The sequence below is a fragment of the Ptychodera flava genome, chromosome 12 (genome assembly GCF_041260155.1).
Source record: "Ptychodera flava strain L36383 chromosome 12, AS_Pfla_20210202, whole genome shotgun sequence".
NCBI classification, from domain to species: domain Eukaryota; kingdom Metazoa; phylum Hemichordata; class Enteropneusta; family Ptychoderidae; genus Ptychodera; species Ptychodera flava.
In genome coordinates this window covers 6,766,591-6,786,142 of record NC_091939.1, presented here as the reverse complement: position 1 = coordinate 6,786,142, position 19,552 = coordinate 6,766,591, and the positions used below count along the sequence as shown (strand labels likewise).

Below are 19,552 nucleotides of genomic sequence, written 5' to 3'. Positions count from 1 at the left end.
GCAGCCATATTGGATCGTATCACATAACAAATTGACATACATATGTATGACATTAGTCAATCTCCTTGTACCAACTTTGAATAAAATCCGTTGAAACATGTCTGAGTTATTGCTCTGTACATGAAAATATCGTAATAAAATGGCTGCCTAGCAGCCATATTGGATCGTATCACATAACAAATTGACGTACATATGTAAGACATAGATCAATGTCCTTGTACCAACTTTGAATAAAATCGGTTGAGATATGCCTGAGTTATGCCTCTGCATATGAAAAAATCGTAATAAAATGGCCACACAGCAGCCATATTGGATTTTATCACAAAACAAATTGACATGCATATCTATGACATTGGTCAATGTCCTTGTACCAACTTTGAATAAAATCGGTTAAAACATGTCTGAGTTATGGCACTGTATATGAAAATATTGTAATAAAATGGCCGCCTGGCGGCCATATTGGATCGTATCACAAAAAAAATCGACATGCATATCTATGACATTGGTCAATGTCCTTGTACCAACGTTTGATAAAATCGGTTGAAACATGTCTGAGTTATGACTCTGTACATGAAAAAATCGTAATAAAATGGCCGCCTGGCGGCCATATTGGATTGTATCACAAAACAAATTGATGTGCATATCTATGACATTGGTCAATGTCCTTGTACCAACTTTGAATAAAATCGGTTGCAACATGTCTGAGATCTGGCTCTGTACATGAAAAACTCGTAATAAAATAGCCGCCTGGCGGCCATATTGGATCGTATCACAAAACAAAATGACGTGCATATCTATGACATTGGTCAATGTCCTTGTACCAACTTTGAATAAAATCGGTTGAAACATGTCTGAGTTATGGCTCTGTACATGAAAAAATCGTAATAAAATGGCCGCCTGGCGGCCATATTGGATCGTATCACAAAACAAATCGATGTGCATCTGTATGACATATGAAGTAATCCTTGTACCAAGTTTGAATGAAATCGCTTCTTGCATCTCTGAGATATCTGCGTGAACGGACGGACGCACGCACACACGCACGCACGGACGCACACACGCACGGACATGACCAAACCTATAAGTCCCCCCGGACGGTGTCCGTGGGGACTAAAAATCGGACGTCGGCCATGTTCAATGTTTACAGTACAATCAGAAATTTATGTGGAGGAAATAACTAACAAACACCGTTCATGATGCCCGCCCTCTAGAGGCAGACCTTCCTATAGCTCAAAGCTGTATTAACCGCCATCTTGGAAATCGCAAAGGATTATGGGGCGACCGCAGTGCTATTGGAGGGGCAAACCCAGAAACATGTCACTGGAGCCATAGAGTTCTAGCATACACATCGTACCAGATACTCCCCTATTTCCGATCATTCCTTGTACAGAACTACTAAAACACGTCTGAATTCCTCCAGAAAAAATATTTTCGATTTAAAATATTTAATAAATCGGAAATTAACACCGCTGAAACAATCAATGGTCAAACTAATAGGAAAGGACCATAATCATGAAATTTACGCGAAACATGTTTTTTATGTGATGACAGATTTATAGCATGAACGGTAACATTTTTTGAGATCGACATATTTATCATTCAAACTACGAGTATATATAATTATATATAATTTAGTATTGACAGGCAGGTAAGAGTCCAAAAGCGTTTAGTGCATTAGTCTGTCCTTACGAAAATAATAAAATGTGACATCACCGATCATAAGAAACGTGGTGTTGAAGGACATATTTTTTAACAGATGACTACGGCGACCATTTTCGGTAAGTATAATTCTAACTTTAGCAAACTTCTGAAACCAACATATGAAGAGTAACTTCAGCAGTCTTGGTTTTGTTCTACTCGTTTCAAAATTAATCAAATGTCCGGAAACCCAAAGCATATGTACATTTTCAATATCTGTGCAGCTACAGCGTAACCCAACACCCACCCCCCTCTCGCTCGTGACAAGTCTAGCCATTTGATGTTTTATTTTGCCGATATTTATGGTTCACTGCTAACCCTCAATAATGATGTCGATTTCAGGTCGATGTCATCACTCTGTTTTATTGCGGTCATGTCTGGCCTTTAAAACGCGAACGCTAGCATCGCATCTTTTAGAGGGAAAACTTCAACTTGACATATTTCACGGCCTGGAACAAGTCATCACTATCAAAAGTCTGTAGAATTTTAAGTTTTTGCTATATATACAACCTGGCCAAGTATTTTGCTTTGAATTTTCAATTGCCCTGTGTTGAGTATTCTCTGTAATCAAGAAGCCTTTCGAACACAAAAAGAGAAAGAATGAGTCAGTAAATATGGAATCATAGACGGGAGAATCGAGACTGTCTATGATTTAATCAATTTGAAACATAATATTTCGATTAATTGACTAACACAAACAGAAAGAACATTTTATTCAACTTTAAAAAAATAAGTCGGCGCCTTTCCTTGGCATCCCTGGCAATGGAGCAACACACGATGTCGTTTGGGTCTTCAAAAATCTTGTAAAACGGCTTGACGGTAATAATAATACTTTTCACGACAGAAAACAAGTAAAAGAACTTAAATCTCAACTTTAAATAATAGTTCTGTAGTAGAAATGATCGGAAATAGGGGAGTATCTGGTACGATGTGTATGCTAGAACTCTATGGCGCCAGTGACATGTTTCCGGGTTTGCCCCTCCAATAGCACTGCGGTCGCCCCATAATCCTTTGCGATTTCCAAGATGGCGGTTAATACAGCTTTGAGCTATATGAAGTACCACATTTGATGCTTGTGGAAAGCTTGACCACACAAAGGAGCATTTTAACTTTTAGAAAATGACAAATTGAATAAGATGGTATTCTGAAAATGTCAAAAACTGAGGAAAAATGCGCAAATATTCAAAATAAACAGGTTAACTGACTGGTCAGCTATAAAAAACAATGAAAATGTTTATGATCAAACGTTTTTGAGATCCGCACACTTTAACAAATACAGAAATTATTAATATTATAAATATAAGACCAAACTATTTTTTCAGGGATGGGACAGGTTGGAAATGAGGGGTGAGAGACAAAGGCACTCCTATTGCTACATGTGGATGCAGCCACACCATTTCATTTACAGCATACTTATTCACTGTGTTGTGTTCAAGTTCCATATTGTACTGACTGTCATACAAGGATAACATAAGCAAAGCAAATCAAATTAGAAAAGGATCAATGCTGTTGTGTGGATTTTGCTGAACATGGCTGATTTTAATATTTCGCCCTATATATTTGGTATCCAGCAAAGGCATATTTTGATATAAAGTCAAAATTAACACTACATTGCGGACAATATATGTTACCGTTTCTGCATGAACTTTTCTTTTTTAAATTATAGTATAGTAGTACTTTGAACAGATTAACAATTATCGTGATGTCAACCCATAATTTTACATCACAAAGACTGTAATTCTGCCAATTTTTTTATTTTTCAGTCATTTTATAAATTTTGCACTGAACAAGATGATTGAACAAATTGCAATGTTTGAATTTGTAAACTCAAAGAATAAAAATCCTTTGGTCACAGATTAAATTATTTTTTGAAAAGAAATTTACTCTTAAACACTTTTAGCATATATTCTTTACACGGTCATGTATTTCAAGGAAAATATGCCTATTAAAAACAGTAATTTCTTCACTTTCAATTTTTTTTTCAATACTATGACAATTATCAGCCATGAGGTTTTACAAACACAAGACCAGATAAGCGTTTTCATCATTTCCACAGGACTCTTTGGAAAATGCATTAAAGCAGTTAAAAGTAACTTAAAATGATCACTTGGTATACATTTAATTTACAGATGCCAGGTTGTGTATTTCACATGCACTCAGGTCAGTAGGGAAGTGCGTCATTACTATTTTGGACTGTTAATTCTTATTTCTGAATTATTTAACTTTTTTTTCCACATTGAACTATCTTTAGGCAGTTTATACTGTAGCTTAGAATTTTTTTGATCGATGTATTTAATCAACTTTTGGGTTCTTTGGGTCCATATCCCACCTCATGCCCCTACATCATCAACTATTTACCAACAATTCCATGCCAACAACCAATTACCTGACGTGGCCACACATTAGAGAAGGTACAGCGTCATTGACGGTATTTTTGGTGGATGTTGCTTGCATAATCGATGCTAACTTGCATAAGTATTTGTTCAGAAATCCCATATTCTCAGAATGACAATATCATATCTTCTCACAGATGTTAATCAAGGAACTGTGTAACAGATTCCAAGATCATGCAAATGTTTCGATGATAGCACAATTCATTTGCACTTTCCTAATTAGGGGTATATCTCTGGATAGACATACCAAAATTGATGACACTTGCTGTGTATGTTGACGATACTATGATATAACAGTAATGAAAGTCATTTTGCAAATTTACATCAGCTACATACTAATTTGCATATTTAACGAACTTTCCTAATTAGGGATATACCACTTGACCAAAGTTTATGAAACTTGCTAGGTACATTGAAGATACTATAATATAACATTAGTGAAATTTGTTTAGCGTTTTTTCATCAACTAATTTTCATATTTAACAAACTTTCCTAATTAGGAGTATATTTATGAATAGGCTGGGGCAAAGTTAATGAAACGTGCTTCTTACTTTGAAGATACTATATAACATTAAGGTAGTATGCGCCTCGAACATAAAAGACTTAAAACTTTTGCTCAAACTTTACTCAAAAAATCTTTCGACCATCTTTCAAAATTAAGAATAAAAATTTGGGTTCACCATGCAAATTTTGGTACTAGAGAGACAATTTCCCAAGATTTACCGATGTTTTAAACTCAAAATGGCAGCCTCCCTTAAGTGACCTTACTGAGAAGTAAAATTAACTGGATGGACTTGGTTAAAGTTGAGGACATTTTTTATGAGATAATGTTGTTGTAGTAGGTAAGACAATGTAATTTGCAAAAATAATAAGATTTCACAATTAGGCATGTATAACTCGAAGGACTCGGCTAAAGCTAAGGCAATTAAACTTGTCAGATAAAGTGATAATTCAATGATGATTCAGAAATTACTGAATTGTATTCTTAATGTTTTCAATTTAATCTATACATGATGAATACTGCTCGGGATATTGATTATAACAACTTCAATTTAGTTACAAACCAGTGAAAATGATGTCAGAGAAAAGTGTCAATTTACAGACAGCCGCAACATACACTGAAACACGGGAGCATTTTCAGGTCACGTGTTTTATTTGTCAGTAACAGCACTGGTCTGGCTCCCTATGGTTAGATTCAGTCCTTCCCAGCAAAGCGTACGCAAGTTGCCTTGACTGAAGTGATAGCAATAAAAGTCTACTCGCCCAAAAATGAAGAACTGAAGTCGTTTGCAGATACGCATCCTTTGTAAGTTTGTTTAAAAAACCCCTTCACCTTACATTTTTCATCGACTGTTAGTCTGTATGACATATGTCACAGGGTTGAAGCCGTTGCGTAGGTGAGAATGCGCAAGCTTATATCTGCGCAACGTGTAAAAATTAAACATTTTTTTAACTCGGTTACTGAACTTTATCCCAATTACGAAAATACGACAATATCTGCAGTATGCCGGACAGATGTTATTTCTGCAACAAACGCCAGTTTTGTTATTAAAATTTCGGTTTCCGAGCGTTGTAAGTGTTCGTTAACGTACAAAAGGGTTTCCTTGTCGACGGGAAGAGCGCTAATACGCGTGTTATTACTTTCAGAACCCTATAAATGAAAGCAAACTTGTCGACAAATCATAGTGTTCTCACAGAGAAGTGTCGGGGTCGTTCCGGATAAGAGACACTACAAGTCCCTTTACGGTTTAAAAATGCCGATGATGTCGCTGCTCTGTCGGTCCCTTCGTTCACGACAACACGTACTTGCTGTACTTGGGGGTGTTTTAAAGATAGTTTTCATCGCAGGGTTTTGGCTGAGTATTATTCTACCAGTGGTTGGACTGCTGTTTGAGCAACAACCTGACACGGCCTCTCGACAAAACCAGGACACTGTCACGGGGCATAATCGAGAAAGGTAGGGTGCATTGACCATAATTTTGTTATGTTCATCATGCGGGAAGCCTCAATACAGTTGTCCAATTGTCTCCACGATTTTGGAATAATACATCACAACAGTTACTCGTAGACTATAAATCTGTGCGCCGGTCGTAAATCATCTCGTATATCATACTATGGGATGTTATGGCGATGGCATAATCGCAATACCTAAAACAAACTCGAAGTCCACAACATTGGGCAATACTCACCAAAATACTCATGCAGATCTGTTATATATTTCGGATCACTGTTTATTCAAACAATGAAGCCTGTAGTTAAGATACACCTCGCTCGCTTTCGACATTTTTACAGTAATTAACGTTTAATAAACCATCGAAAAAAACGTAGAAAATTGTTATCATCATTTGTAAACTTTTATATAATGGTATAACCGTCCATTGGAGTGGCTCAAACATTTCCAAAGGATCTTTTACGTGCTTCACACCTCTTTATTTGTATTTTTCACCAGGCCTTCCGTATTCCATGAAATATTCAATAAGATAACGCATTCTCGTTCAACATCCACTGGCTCAGGAAGTGAAATCATCGACAAATTTCCCTGGTTGGAGAAGAAAAACCGTCTTCCAAACTACTTCACGAGACAAGTTGATTCTGGGATATCGCCTCAGAGTTACAAAGACGGAGCTATAGTGTTTGTCCACAACCAAAAATCTGGCGGAACAACCATTAAAAGCTGCATGAGAACCTTACTACAGGCAATTGGTCAAGGCCCGCCAAAAGTTATCGGGAACGTAAATGCTGCAACGTATTATTCGTTACTATTATTCAAGGGTCGAGATATGAATTTGACTCGGCATTTTTACGTCGGAGACTCGACTTTTGGTTTGTGTGAGTATGCTTCGAAACCGTGTTCCTACTTTACCGTCCTTCGTGATCCATACGAGCGCGTTATTTCAGCTTACAATATGTGCCACTTTCTGAGGGCCCAGCAGTGTAGGGTCCGTGATGCCGGTCGGGTTCCCATCAACGAATGGGTGATACACCAGGGGAGTTTCTTTTTCAGGCAGTTGTTGGTAAACAACGAATTCTTCACGGAGAAGTACAACCACTTCGTCGAAAAGTATCAGAGATCGACGGCCAACTCTTCGAAGCCAGCGCAGTTGCCTACTTGGTGGAAAAACGAGATCATCCTGAAACATTTCATCACCACGTCACAGAAGGCAGTCATCCTGCAATACGTTCTAGAAAATCTAGAAAACTGGTTTGCTGTCATAGGAATGACAAGCGAATATGACATGTCACTGAAGTTGATCGAGGAAGTGTACGATCTTCCATTCTATACGAACTGTGCCGGAATGAAAGAGAACGCCGTCTATCCGTACGAAGTTCACAACCAGGCCGACGCGTCAAACCTGACGAGGGACCAGATTGTAGAACGGCTGAAATCACAGCTTCAGTCCGATCCCAAAGTAAGGGATGCTCTCTACTTTGATTTAGAGATATACGAGAAAGCAAAATACATATTTGGGCGTCAAAAGGAAGCTTATGAACGGCTGAGAAAACGAAAGTAGGGCAGCACAGCCATACTTAATCAGATTTGAAGTAGACGTAACAAACATGAACATACACAACATTAGTATCTACTGTGTAGTTGTACTGTCGGAAAATCATCTGATGTTTTAAGGATTTCGCCACGAATAAAACCGTAAAAGATCTGGCGAGGGAGACTGCATCGTGCCTATTTTGAATTGGCACATACCCACGAAGGGAATGATTCCGGACAGCCGACACGCGGCATCTTCTTCGACGCGTACCCCATAGGGCGGAACATTTACAACTCCCCTTCCCCCTCAACTGTTTATGTACATACAAACCACCAAGCAGCTGCTAAGGAGAAATGTAGCAACTTTTCACGCACTGCATGATCTTCCATCGTTACTCCCGACTATTGGCTAAGTTTACATGTCCGTTCCTGAATATTCCATGATGCCATATGTCAGGGACTTCCAATGAATGAATTATCTGTTTTACCTGTTTAACGTACATTTTAATATAAAACCCTCTTTTTTCAATGATGGGAACGAGTATTACGGGTTGTATGAGGCGTGTTGCAATCGATCTGTTACTGTGTAACCATGCGTATAGGACACGCAACTGTGTGTCAATTCAATTCCACAAGAGCACAGATCCTGCAACACGGAACAAATCTTAATCCATATATCCATACAACGAGCGTACATTCTTTTATTTTAAAATGATTGAAGCAATATAGATTCATGTCAATGTTCCTATGAGATATTTTTGCTGCCCCCCTGCGGATGGTAATATGATCATCCAACATTTAATCAAGTTCACTTGAATGTTAATAATCCACCTCAGCTGAAAATTATTTGAGCGAAATTATGAAGCTCGTCCCAGGGTCAGCTGTCAACAACACCCGACATTAAACACAAGCACGGATAAGTTTTACTGGGTATTTCGACCTTTTTGGGAGTAGAACAAGAAGACGTTTTTTCTACACAGGGGAGAAATACTGAGGTATACTTTAAAAGTGCCAGCTAATGGAGCCGTACTTTTTGTCAATATTGGAAAACAAAGCGTTCAAAATCCAAGGTAGTTTAGTTTTCGCTTTCGAGAGCTTGTTTACAGAAAAAAACAGGGTAGTACGCGTCTCGAAAGTGAAAGACGAAATGTTTTGCTCAAACAAAACTTTCAACCATTGTCTTACAAAATCAAAAATAAAAATGAGAGGCCACCGTGTGAATTTTGGTACTAGAATAACAAATTACCTCAAATTTATCGATGTTTGCATTTCGAAATGGCTGTCATCGGAAAAAAATAAATGCTTACAACAATATACTCCTTCAAACGAACTACTATAAAGAAGCTATCCGTTTTATGGTATAGCTATACAGAATATATTTCAGAGTTTTCTCTTCTGTTCTTCTAATTTTACTTTTCTTTCAACTTCACTATGCCTGAACTAAAATCCAGACTACAAGAGAAGAGCCATTTTCTCATTTATAGCATTCACAGTTACTGGAAAGCATTACTGGACATGCGACAACAGTTATTCACAAACTGAACATTTATTGTTTCAATGCATAAGCTCTTATTTCTTGTATGCAGCTCTTTCTATCATTACATTTTCTTTTACGTTCAGTAAGTTATAATGTTTGCGTTTGTTATCATATTTTCCAGTACGTATTTACAAATAAAATAAGTGTGTTTGTAAAAGATACGGTATCGTTTTGTAAGCTTGAAAAATTCGACATATTGCTTTTATATATTGCAAGTACCGTCGAGTCAGGCCATTCATAAATGTATGTGGGCACGGTTCAGTGTCTTACTATGTCATTCCTTTAGTTTGTTCACGACCTAATACTTTCCCTCTAATTATGTGAAATACTTCTAAGTCGTGTGTATTTTGAAATTTTTAACATTCCAAGAGCAATATTAGTATTTATTTAATCTCTTCATCAGATCTAAGCGTTGCTTTATTTCGGTATAATATTTCATCTAAACCTAAAGGTGAAGCAATCATTCTCTGTGGAGTGGATTGCACAATTTATCATTCGTTTGAAAGGTACCGGTGTATATATTAAATGTTCTCAGGGTTTGAGGTGATTTGCTGTAACAGTTGTATAGTTATGTTTTGCGAACCAAAAGCTGACATTATGGAAAATGCCAAAGGTATCGATCGACCATTATGTCTTCGAAGGGGATTGTCAGATAATGATTTGTAATTTTTTTATGTTAAGGAATTTGCTATTCCAGGAATAGGCAGACCATAATTTCTATCTAATGCCACTGTTTCACTTTTTTAAGGCAGCAGGCCTTAATGTTAATAACGGTAACTTAACATTTTTCCTCCACCGTCTCCCTACAAGTTACCCGGATTCTCCACCATGTATCACAGCTTACGGGCTCCCTTCGGGGAATAGCTAACGAGGGGACGTCAAAGTAAATTACCTCTGTGACATTGCTACTCTTCCAAGATCTCAAGGTCTACTCTTAAAACATAAGTCAGTAATAGCGCTTCCCGGCCAAATCCATCAATATTCAGACAGGTTCAGTAAAAGGATTGCGTCCATCAATTATCTTTTGGCAGAAATGTGTGTCTCCTTCCTAGTTTTTGGATTCTTTTCCCCCCGAGACAAGTCTCAGGGAAAATTAAACATTCATATTTGCCAATGTTCCCTTCAAATGACATTGGAATTAATTGCCAGCACAGATAGTGGTCCACTCTCTATGCTGACAGTAAGCGAATTTGTGGTAACTCTTTAATGGCGTTACTATGGAAATGAAAAGCACAATAGAGACGGTTTCAATATATCTGGAATGAAAACACCTATGTGGAGATAGCAATCACGATCATTTATAGGTGTTTTTCCTTTTATCTAACAACCATATTACATCGTTATTACCAGGGTCCATATACAATCAAGTGCCACGGCTGTTCTCCTACTATGCTGTCCTAGCTGGACAATTCTGGTTCTATTTCCAAATTACAATGGTCTAGTTTGTTCAGCAGTCCAAAATGACATTTGCTGTTTGAGCCTCAGACAATAGACCGAGACTGAAAGATGACAACAGCTGTATGGGTGACAGATATCAGTAATGCCGGCGACAGTGAAATGAACGTTATTTTTATTTATTTTATTAATTCTTTATTTCGGACAATGAGCATGTCCATATATATAAATGATTACAGCATTGGGAGAAAAAAAAGATACAAAAATTTTGACATCAAGAAAAATTCATTTATGGGTTAGACCATGAAGATGTATTTCTGTACAAAGAAACTCAGATTAGAAGACTGAATTTATCCATCTTCTCCTCAAGTCAGAAGTGAAGTACACAACATTTTACACCTTATGTATAATTAAGTTTTCACTCATAGAAATCCTCTTCATCAAACTGTTGATTTGCTTTCTGAGCAAAGCATCAAAAGAGAGACTGGAATAATAGATAGTGATGGGAGCGACGGGAAACTGACAATTTAGAGGTTTTTAAATTGCAATGCTGTAGTGAGGTGAAGATACACTTTATACCCGGCAATGAAAGCGCTTACTGTGAATAATAGGAAGTCGGTTTGAGTTACACAGAATCTTACAGGGTTTTCGATGCCACCAGAGCGACTTTAATATTTGCATATCACAGAGAGAAAAAAATTGTTGCCAAAAAGGAAAGCCTCCGTCCCAGTTGTCATGAAGTTTTCTATCACTATTACTTCTGTCACGCCCTTTGAGAACATCCTATTCTTTCCTACGTTTGTAAAAGATTCGGATCTGATTATGATCACTTTATTTAAATGTTTCACTCGCTTTATACCAGGATTGATATTATTATTTTGCCATTCCCAAACAAGCTGGCAACCCTCAATTCCTTTACGCTATGTTGCGTCACTACGACAGACGCCATCTAGCTTGAATATTCGACAAACACGCCATTGTATGGTTGTTTCGCTACCATTCATTAAAAAATTACATTTATTTTTGTGTCTCGTTTTATGTTATCTAACATGTTCATTTTGTTTAGCCTAGACTGCTCTCAAAAATCTACAGACAAATGCATTGTCAATCACAACCACCATCACTCACTCACATATTTTCACAGCTTGTATTACAGCAAATATACAGGCAAGTCACCCTATTTATACACTCGTGCCATGGAATAAATACATTGGATTACTGGCTTTTCGTTCATGAGCCGAAGGATCAAATGTCGTTTGTTTTGCCATGTGTGTGAGCTTCAATATCATTTTGTGTGTTTGTATTGTAATTCCAATGATTGTGTTTTTCTCAAAACCTCTACAAAGGTTGAATAAATAAGGTAATATGTAGAAGGGTGTTTTCTATAGTGACAATGAGAACAATTTGGTCTAACGCTAAAATTAGCAAAAGGTCAGTACAAAAGAAAAAAACCCAACAGATATATTGAATTCCTGTCTAAACGGGAAAGTTAGTGAGAACACAATATGGAGCAAATTTAGGATAATTGGATAATGAAGTAATGTCGGTTTAATCTGCATATTTAAACCTATCTGTTTTTCTTTTTAAATTAATTATACACTTGTTTTTATGCAACATTCAGCTATAGGGCACCTAATAGCTGAGAAATTTGAAAAATATGAAAATTCGATTATCCAAAATAAGTTCCAATCGTGTTTGAGGTACAACGATTGTTTACTGAGCACGAAACTCATAATTTTCATGGTTTGAAATATTTGTGGCGTGCATGACTGTGATTGAACCAGCATGAAACATTGTCACTATATACACACTGATCACAGATTACCTGGAGGGACTAGAATGCGAACATCAATTGACCTGTTTCTGATTGCTAGTGAACAAGTCTTGTAAACTTTTATGCCATTTTAGATTTCCACTGTAAGACTCCAATAAACTGGGCAGTCATCCGAATGCGACGTTGCAAGGACAGCGTGTGGCAGCGCGTGAGAGTGACTGTGGTGCGTTGAATAGGCCTCCCACTCTGACGAATTCTTGGCATGGGGGAGGGGGGTAGACAGCGGTGACAGAGCAACAGAATCTGCTTTCCAACCAGGGAAAAAAGATTTATTGTGGGATTAAAGCACCACATGTGTCATATTGTGCATATAAAAACTGCTGTGTGCGAACTGAATACAGTGTACGTGTTCTCGTTCATCCACGATTGATAAAAAACGCGATTTTCCGTTGTTTAATGGAATGGATTTGTTTACGCTTAAATCCTTAAATAGAATAAATATTATCAAGTCATTCTACGGACGAAATATGATCAAGTACTTTAACAGCCGACTTTGTAAAAGCGTGAAGTGCTCATGCGTGAGGGCGGGGCAAATCTGATTCGAGTAGTGGGCTACAAGTCGGCTTTCCATGTAAGGACTCTGGTAATACCGAAGAACAAAGTGCTATTTACTACGCTATAAGTCAGAAGCTGATAATTTTTGGGACCTAGATGTTGCTTACCGACCATTTTATTGGATATATCGGTATTATTACAGATATATAGCGCTGAATTCGTTTGGAGGGAGCTGGCAATTGATGGACGATTTTTCCCATGACCCCCGCAGAAAATTTGTTTGGTCCCTTTAGCCGAAGATAGTAGCCCATGAAATGACAGGCACAAAATTATGCATTGTAACTCATGGCCTTAATGCCTCTCATTCAGATTAGAGAGAAGCAGAATTGAGAATGGCACAGTGCGGCATCACACCGATAGCATCGTTCAAAGATGGTTTTCCTGCCTCTTGCTCCTCTTCGCGTCCGGTCCTTCCTCAAAAGGCCGAAGTTTGGATCTTTATGTGTCTTGAGTGGCGCTTTTTCGTGTGTTCTGGTGTTCTGTTGTTTTGTCAAAAAACATGAATTTGGATTCGACGAATTTAGCAGGTGAGTTTTTGTTCAGTTGGATTTTATAATCCGGCCTTCATTCAAATTTACTAAAGGCTAGATGTGTAAGCTTATGTGAGAGAAAAGTTACCGTGACCATGGCGCGTACACGAATAGAAATCCACGTAAACGGGCGAGCAATTACACCCCGCAAAGATACACGCACCTTTTAGTCTCAGTGAAAAGGAGAATTCAACATTCTGCTGTTAAAGATGAAAGCGCAGTAGTTGTAACTTTGGTAATTCATTCATTATCTTTGTTCTATAAAATCAGGTTAATTTTCCTATTCTTTTTTTTTTATTCTTTTTTTATAAAGTACAGTATTGGCCTTTGCGACTGCACTGTCTTATAGTGTGCATTGTCAGTCTTGGAGAAAACGAATCAAAGTCCAGACTAAAATCCAATAACATTTTATATTACATACATACAGAATATGTTGACCAGATGTACACTAGCCATTTTGACGTGATTTTCGGATCAGCACTGTTTTAACAGACTGACAGAAACACTCGTACATGCAGTTTTGATGAACGGTCTTTGAAATGGCCGAGTATATTCGAGGGTTTAATCTCTCAGGTCCCGCCAACTAAGCTGTTCGTGCAAACAGGTGTTCGTGCGCAGGTTTTTCATTGGGCAGGCAATTTCAACACTAATCAGCGGGCGGGGAGAAAAATCGATATTTACTGTGGGTGGGGAAGAAATTTCATTATTTTCAGTGGGCGGGGAGAAAATTTTTGACTGTGGGTGCCGGAAAATACATAGAGGGAGATGAGAGCTGTGATTGATAGAACTTGAGGGGAGATTAAGCGCTTAACTTAGAGGGAAGCAATGTTCCAAGGCATACTGCTAACTGCTCGCATGGTTTTGCGTTGACCTGGGTTGCCCAGTGGGCATCCAGAGGGCAATGGGGAATTTCAGTAGTGAGGAGAGGGCAGTGGGGAGCTTGAATTGTTTTTGGGAGTGGGGAGCGGGTAGACCTTAGAACACTATTGGAATTAATTTAGGAGCATTGAATCTTTATATTTTTCACATTTCTCAAAATTGTTGGGTGCCGTATTGATGAATTTTGCAATATTACTCATAAAAACAAGTGCAAAAAGCAGATGAGCGTACATTTGCAGATTAAACCGACAATTATCCTAAATTAGTTCCAGTAGTGTTTCATATACACTGGAGAGCAGTGGGCATCAAAATTCAGCCGGAGGGCACTTTTTCCGTGCATGCCAGTGAGAGGACAGTAACGAACAGCTCTACTTTCCCCTCCAAATTTTAGGTCAAGGTCAAAAACAAGTAAAATTGGTATACCAGCCTTCAAATACTCTTTTGTGATGATTGTGCGAAATTGACGAAATTTACCATTTGGTGGCACGTGATCTTTTCAGAACATACCATGACAGACATTCATAGACATTCTACCGCGCATGCGTTAAGATAACCAGACTTCTGGGACTGCGCTTACTGTCCACTACTTTTTGCCGATGTCATGGTCGGGTACCGCGGCGGAGTCGTGTTAATAGCCATATTATTTTAGTAGACAACATTTTCATCACGACAATGCAAGAAAAGAGGTGCTTTAAAACATTTAGCATATCATTTTACATTTTACGGAATGGAGATCATTGTATTCGGCATTAAAGGACACGCTTTTGATAAAAATAAAAAAAATATCATGCAACATAAAAATAAGAGATATATACGGCACAATAATTTTGCCACGAACTATTAAATTGTTTCACTAGATCTATACAATAATTTTGCCATGGACTTTTACATTGTCCCACTAAAGCAATTAACTTTGTTGGTTTTCTTTATGATATGTACGTAAAAATGTTCATTTGAATTTTTAACTCCGAAATATTTCTGGCAGTGGGAATGGCATGGCATGTCATCGATATTTGTATGGCAGCGATGATGGTGATGATGATGATGATGATGACGACGACGATGACGACGACTTACAGACATCTCTTCAATGGCTTAGCGTACAGGGCCGACATGCAGACTCTTCGCGAGAATTTAATGAGGTAGTAACAAGGAATAGTTTTCTGTTTTCATTTTTCAAAGGAACGCTGCTGGAGTCACCGGCAGCCGGAAAGTTGATGGTAACTGCAGATCCTCCCTTGGAAATCACTCCGCGACACGGGCTGTGATGCAAATCCCTGCTAAGTTTACCTGGCTCAAAAGGAGTAACTGTTTGCCAAATTTTTTCACCAAGCGTTCGGAAACTAGTCCAGAATGGCCGCCTGTGGATCACTATCGAACAGGGACACTCGTCTTCGTGCATAATCAAAAATCTGGCGGAGGCACAACTAAAGAGTGTCTTAAAACATTGTTAAAATCAACTTCTCATGGGCTTCCAAAAATCGTCGGAAACATCAATGTGCGGTCGTTTTACTCAAAGCTCCTTGGTGAAGGTGTCGATAAAGGCCTCCAATTGCCAGCTTACGGCGGAGATTCGACGTTTGGGCTCTGTGAGTACTCTGCCAAACCCTGCTCTCATTTTACCGTTCTGCGCGACCCTTACGAACGCGTCATATCTGCCTACAACATGTGCTACTACTCGAAACAGATGCAGTGCCGAGTGATGAACGCTACAGAGACACCGATCAACGACTGGGCAGTACACCAGGGAAGCTTTTTCTTCCGTCAGCTGCTGGCAAACCATGAACTCTTCACTGGGAAGTACGACGTCATGATCCAGCAGAAACTGAAACTCAGCAGCCTCCAGTTGGATGCAATGCCCCCTTGGTGGAAGAACGCACTCTTCCTCGACATTGTCGTCACTGATGAAGTTCGACAAGTTGTGTTGGATTACGTCCTAGAAAATCTTGAGACTTGGTTTGCGGTGATCGGGCTGACCGATGAATACGAGACGAATTTCAAACTTTTCCAAGAAGCCTTTGGTCTCCCGTTTTACTCAACTTGTGGAGGGATGAAAGAAGGCGAGAAATACCCATATCAACGAGACGGAGAAAGCAGCGACAGGGATGAAATTGTCACGCGGTACAAATCACAGCTACAATCGGACCCAAAAGTGAGAAAAGCGCTTTACTATGACCTGAAAATTTACGAGAAGGCCAAAGACATATTTCGACGTCAGGTTGAAAAATATGAAGAGATAAATACAAAAAGAATTCAAAAATCCTTCACATTGAATTGCGTTATCTTAAAACTTTTATGAGATGTATTTTATGCATGCCATGTATATTTATGTTTTTCTTATATTCAAACATGTGCGATCATCGCTTTCTGAGCGCTTACATGTTTGTATTCGATGGCCTTCTCAGAAAGAACTAACTCCAAGACGAATTTCTTGCAATAACCGCAGTCGAGGGCTTCTCACTAACTCACCAGGTCTCGGCTTACTCGAAAAAAATATACACTCGTTTATTAAAGGGACGCTATTGTCGCAACTGCGGTCAACCATTCTCGCAGGCCAGAGCAATAATTTCCGCTCCGCTGACCTACGCAAAAATCAAGGGTGATAAGACTCGCCGAAGAGGGCGTGGTGTACGACGATGCGGTCAACGGTCGCATGAGACCCATACGACCAGTGTAAACACTGTATTCAGGATACGATGTTGATTGATGAAAGTTAAAACATGTCTGTCATAGTCTACATCATGTAATTTAAATGTTGCAGCTGTGATGATAAAGTGCATCTAGATATCTTGTATAGCGCTAAAGGGGGCTCGTTTTCAAGCCCTTGTGGTACGAAAAACAGTCGCTGTCGTAGTTTTTCGAAAATGAAAAAAAATCCCATAGAGTTAACACAGGGATTGCGGCCTTTTTAATATTGGTTTAGTACTCAGTTTTTCTGTGGTACCAAACTTTGCACTGTGACACCCGATTTTTGTTCTTGATTTTGTAAGAGAATAATTGAAAGTTTCGTTAGGAAACAATTGCTTGATTATTTCACTTTCGAGATGCAGACTACCTTAATTGATACTAGCAGGTCCTTTTTGTTTGAACTCTGGCCTATCTGGCCTATGATATTGTAAATGAAGGAAATAAAACTTACTAATACTATTTTGATGAGTGCTCTCTCTCTCTCTCTCTCTCTCTCTCTCTCTCTCTCTCTCTCTCTCTCTCTCTCTCTCTCTCTCTCTCTCTCATGTACACATAAATCAACAAAAAACCTTGCGTCTATCTTCGTCGGGGAGTTGCAGTGCTCGTTGCTGATCCGGCGTATAGGGGATCTTACAATAAAACTGAGAACACATCAAGTATATTTGGAAACTATTACCTGGGTTTCATGCATTCATGCGATCATCAGATGTGAATGTTTTTCGCCTGAAATTTATCTTAGAGCAATTGAAACCAAGCAGATCCTATGGTATTTATGTTGTTGGGAAATCGATCTTGTTGTACTCGTCTGTGAACTGAGACATCGATTGGAGCTTTTTGGATAATTGCATGACTTAAAACATTTTCTTTAAGAATACTTCTACTGGAGAAAAAGGTAATGATCAGCAGACGCCCATTTCAAAGGGAAAAGTAGCTCCAGTCATGCTAGATGTCATTATATAAATATTAAAATTAAATACTAATGGTTGATAATAATACATGTCCTATTTTGTGATCTGAATCAGTAATCTAAAACAAGTAGAAAATTCCATGCTGTTTGGTTTTTTCAACGAGTTCTGAGCTGTAAATCTTTCAATCAAGGCTTATGGGCACAGTACATGGATCTGATCAGACACCATCTCTGTGTCTCTCTGTGTCTTTCTCTATATGTCTGTTTGTCTATCTGTCTATCTGTCTGTCTGCCTCTGTCCCCCTCTCTCTGTAAGCTTAATTTTACTAAACCTAGTAAACACACCGTTACACACTTCACCGGAACTTTCAAATCAAACTAGTGACCTATTAAAGGTCGCTAGAGCTCCGGCATAATTTAGCTGCAAATAGTACCGGAATGACTTACTACACTGCTCTACATTATCATATATGAAGACATTCGCAATGGCTGTTCTATTGATTTCTCGGCAGAACGATTAAAGGACATGTATGTGAAACATCACTCAGGGAACAGATTTGAAGAATCTTATCATGAGGATTCCACAGACAACTGATCAAAAATTCGTCATTATTTGACGAAATCAGATTAAACTCATCCCTAGGACATACAGACAAAATCTGAGAGCAATCCAAGCACTGAGCAGTATCGGAGAAAATAAAATTTCCAAAGTCTAGTATGGGCAATTGCCACCACAACCTTACATCTGTCAAGTATACCGTCACGTGAACAAACTTGAATGACGTCATTCCTAGAAAACAACGTCATCATACAAAAAATCTCAGAGAAGGCAGTGCTTTTGAAGAAAAATTAAAACAATATTCATACTATTATACAAGTGCACTTGTTTCTGCCCTTGTGATACTTTCTGATAAAACGGTATTGTCTATGCAGAGACGCTGTTTACTCTGCCTGAACCTGATCTGAAAGTCTGGCTAAAGAACAGCTCTGGATCTAGGACAGCTGTCAGTCGATACAAGGCACTTCTTGATCCCGGGAAAAGTGTAAAAGGAAAGTAAGAAAAGACATCGAGTTGTAGAGAACTGCAAATCATTTACGTGTTTATCAACCCATAGACCTATCAATCAATTAATTTATTCTGAATAAGGAACACATCTAGCCGAAAAGTATGTACCCAAAAATTTTGTCCACTCTGTCAGACGCGACTCCAGCACGCAACAGTTCCGTTGGGATGGGAGGGGGGGGGGGCATGGTGACCATGTATCGTTTCTGTTTCGGAAACAAAGCAGAGTAACTCGTTTGTAATCAAATATACCTGACTGAAAAGTTTATGTAAAGCTTATTATGTTTGGCATAGCTGTCCGACTTGTGACGCCTGGTCAAGATCAACATTAAAAATGAAAAATTGACTAATGAAATTTCCTGTTCTACACCAAATTTCGATATTCGATTTATTCTAAGCATATTATAAAGCGATGGTCATTCAGTGTTGACGCCAGGACGCGCCCAAGCGACAATGTCCCCAAAGCGGAACCCGTTGTCCCTCACTCTTGCGTACTGCCGGTCACCTTGGGCGCACTCGTGAGTTGACTGTGACGGGTGTAGTCTACAAGTAATTTTTGTTACTGATGATTATCTTTGTTTTGCATAAT

At 38.6% G+C, this 19,552-nt stretch overlaps 1 protein-coding gene across 1 annotated transcript; it reads left to right on the top strand.

Moving 5' to 3' along the window:
• The first annotated feature begins 5,160 nt into the window (after nucleotides 1-5,160).
• On the top strand, nucleotides 5,161-9,265 carry LOC139144828 (uncharacterized). The gene is made up of 3 exons (XM_070715620.1): nucleotides 5,161-5,397; nucleotides 5,739-6,048; nucleotides 6,541-9,265. Exons 2-3 carry the CDS (start codon nucleotides 5,846-5,848, stop codon nucleotides 7,601-7,603), a joined length of 1,266 nt encoding a protein of 421 aa, XP_070571721.1. The 5' UTR covers nucleotides 5,161-5,397; nucleotides 5,739-5,845; the 3' UTR covers nucleotides 7,604-9,265.
• The last annotated feature ends 10,287 nt before the right edge of the window (nucleotides 9,266-19,552 follow it).

What these genes read in the sequence shown, in the direction of transcription:
- LOC139144828 (XM_070715620.1), top strand. Translation starts at nt 5,846, where the DNA reads ATGCCGATGATGTCGCTGCTCTGTCGGTCCCTTCGTTCACGACAACAC. An exon ending in ACGGGGCATAATCGAGAAAG is followed by an intron (nt 6,049 to 6,540) that starts GTAGGGTGCATT and finishes ATTTTTCACCAG; the next exon opens with GCCTTCCGTATTCCATGAAA.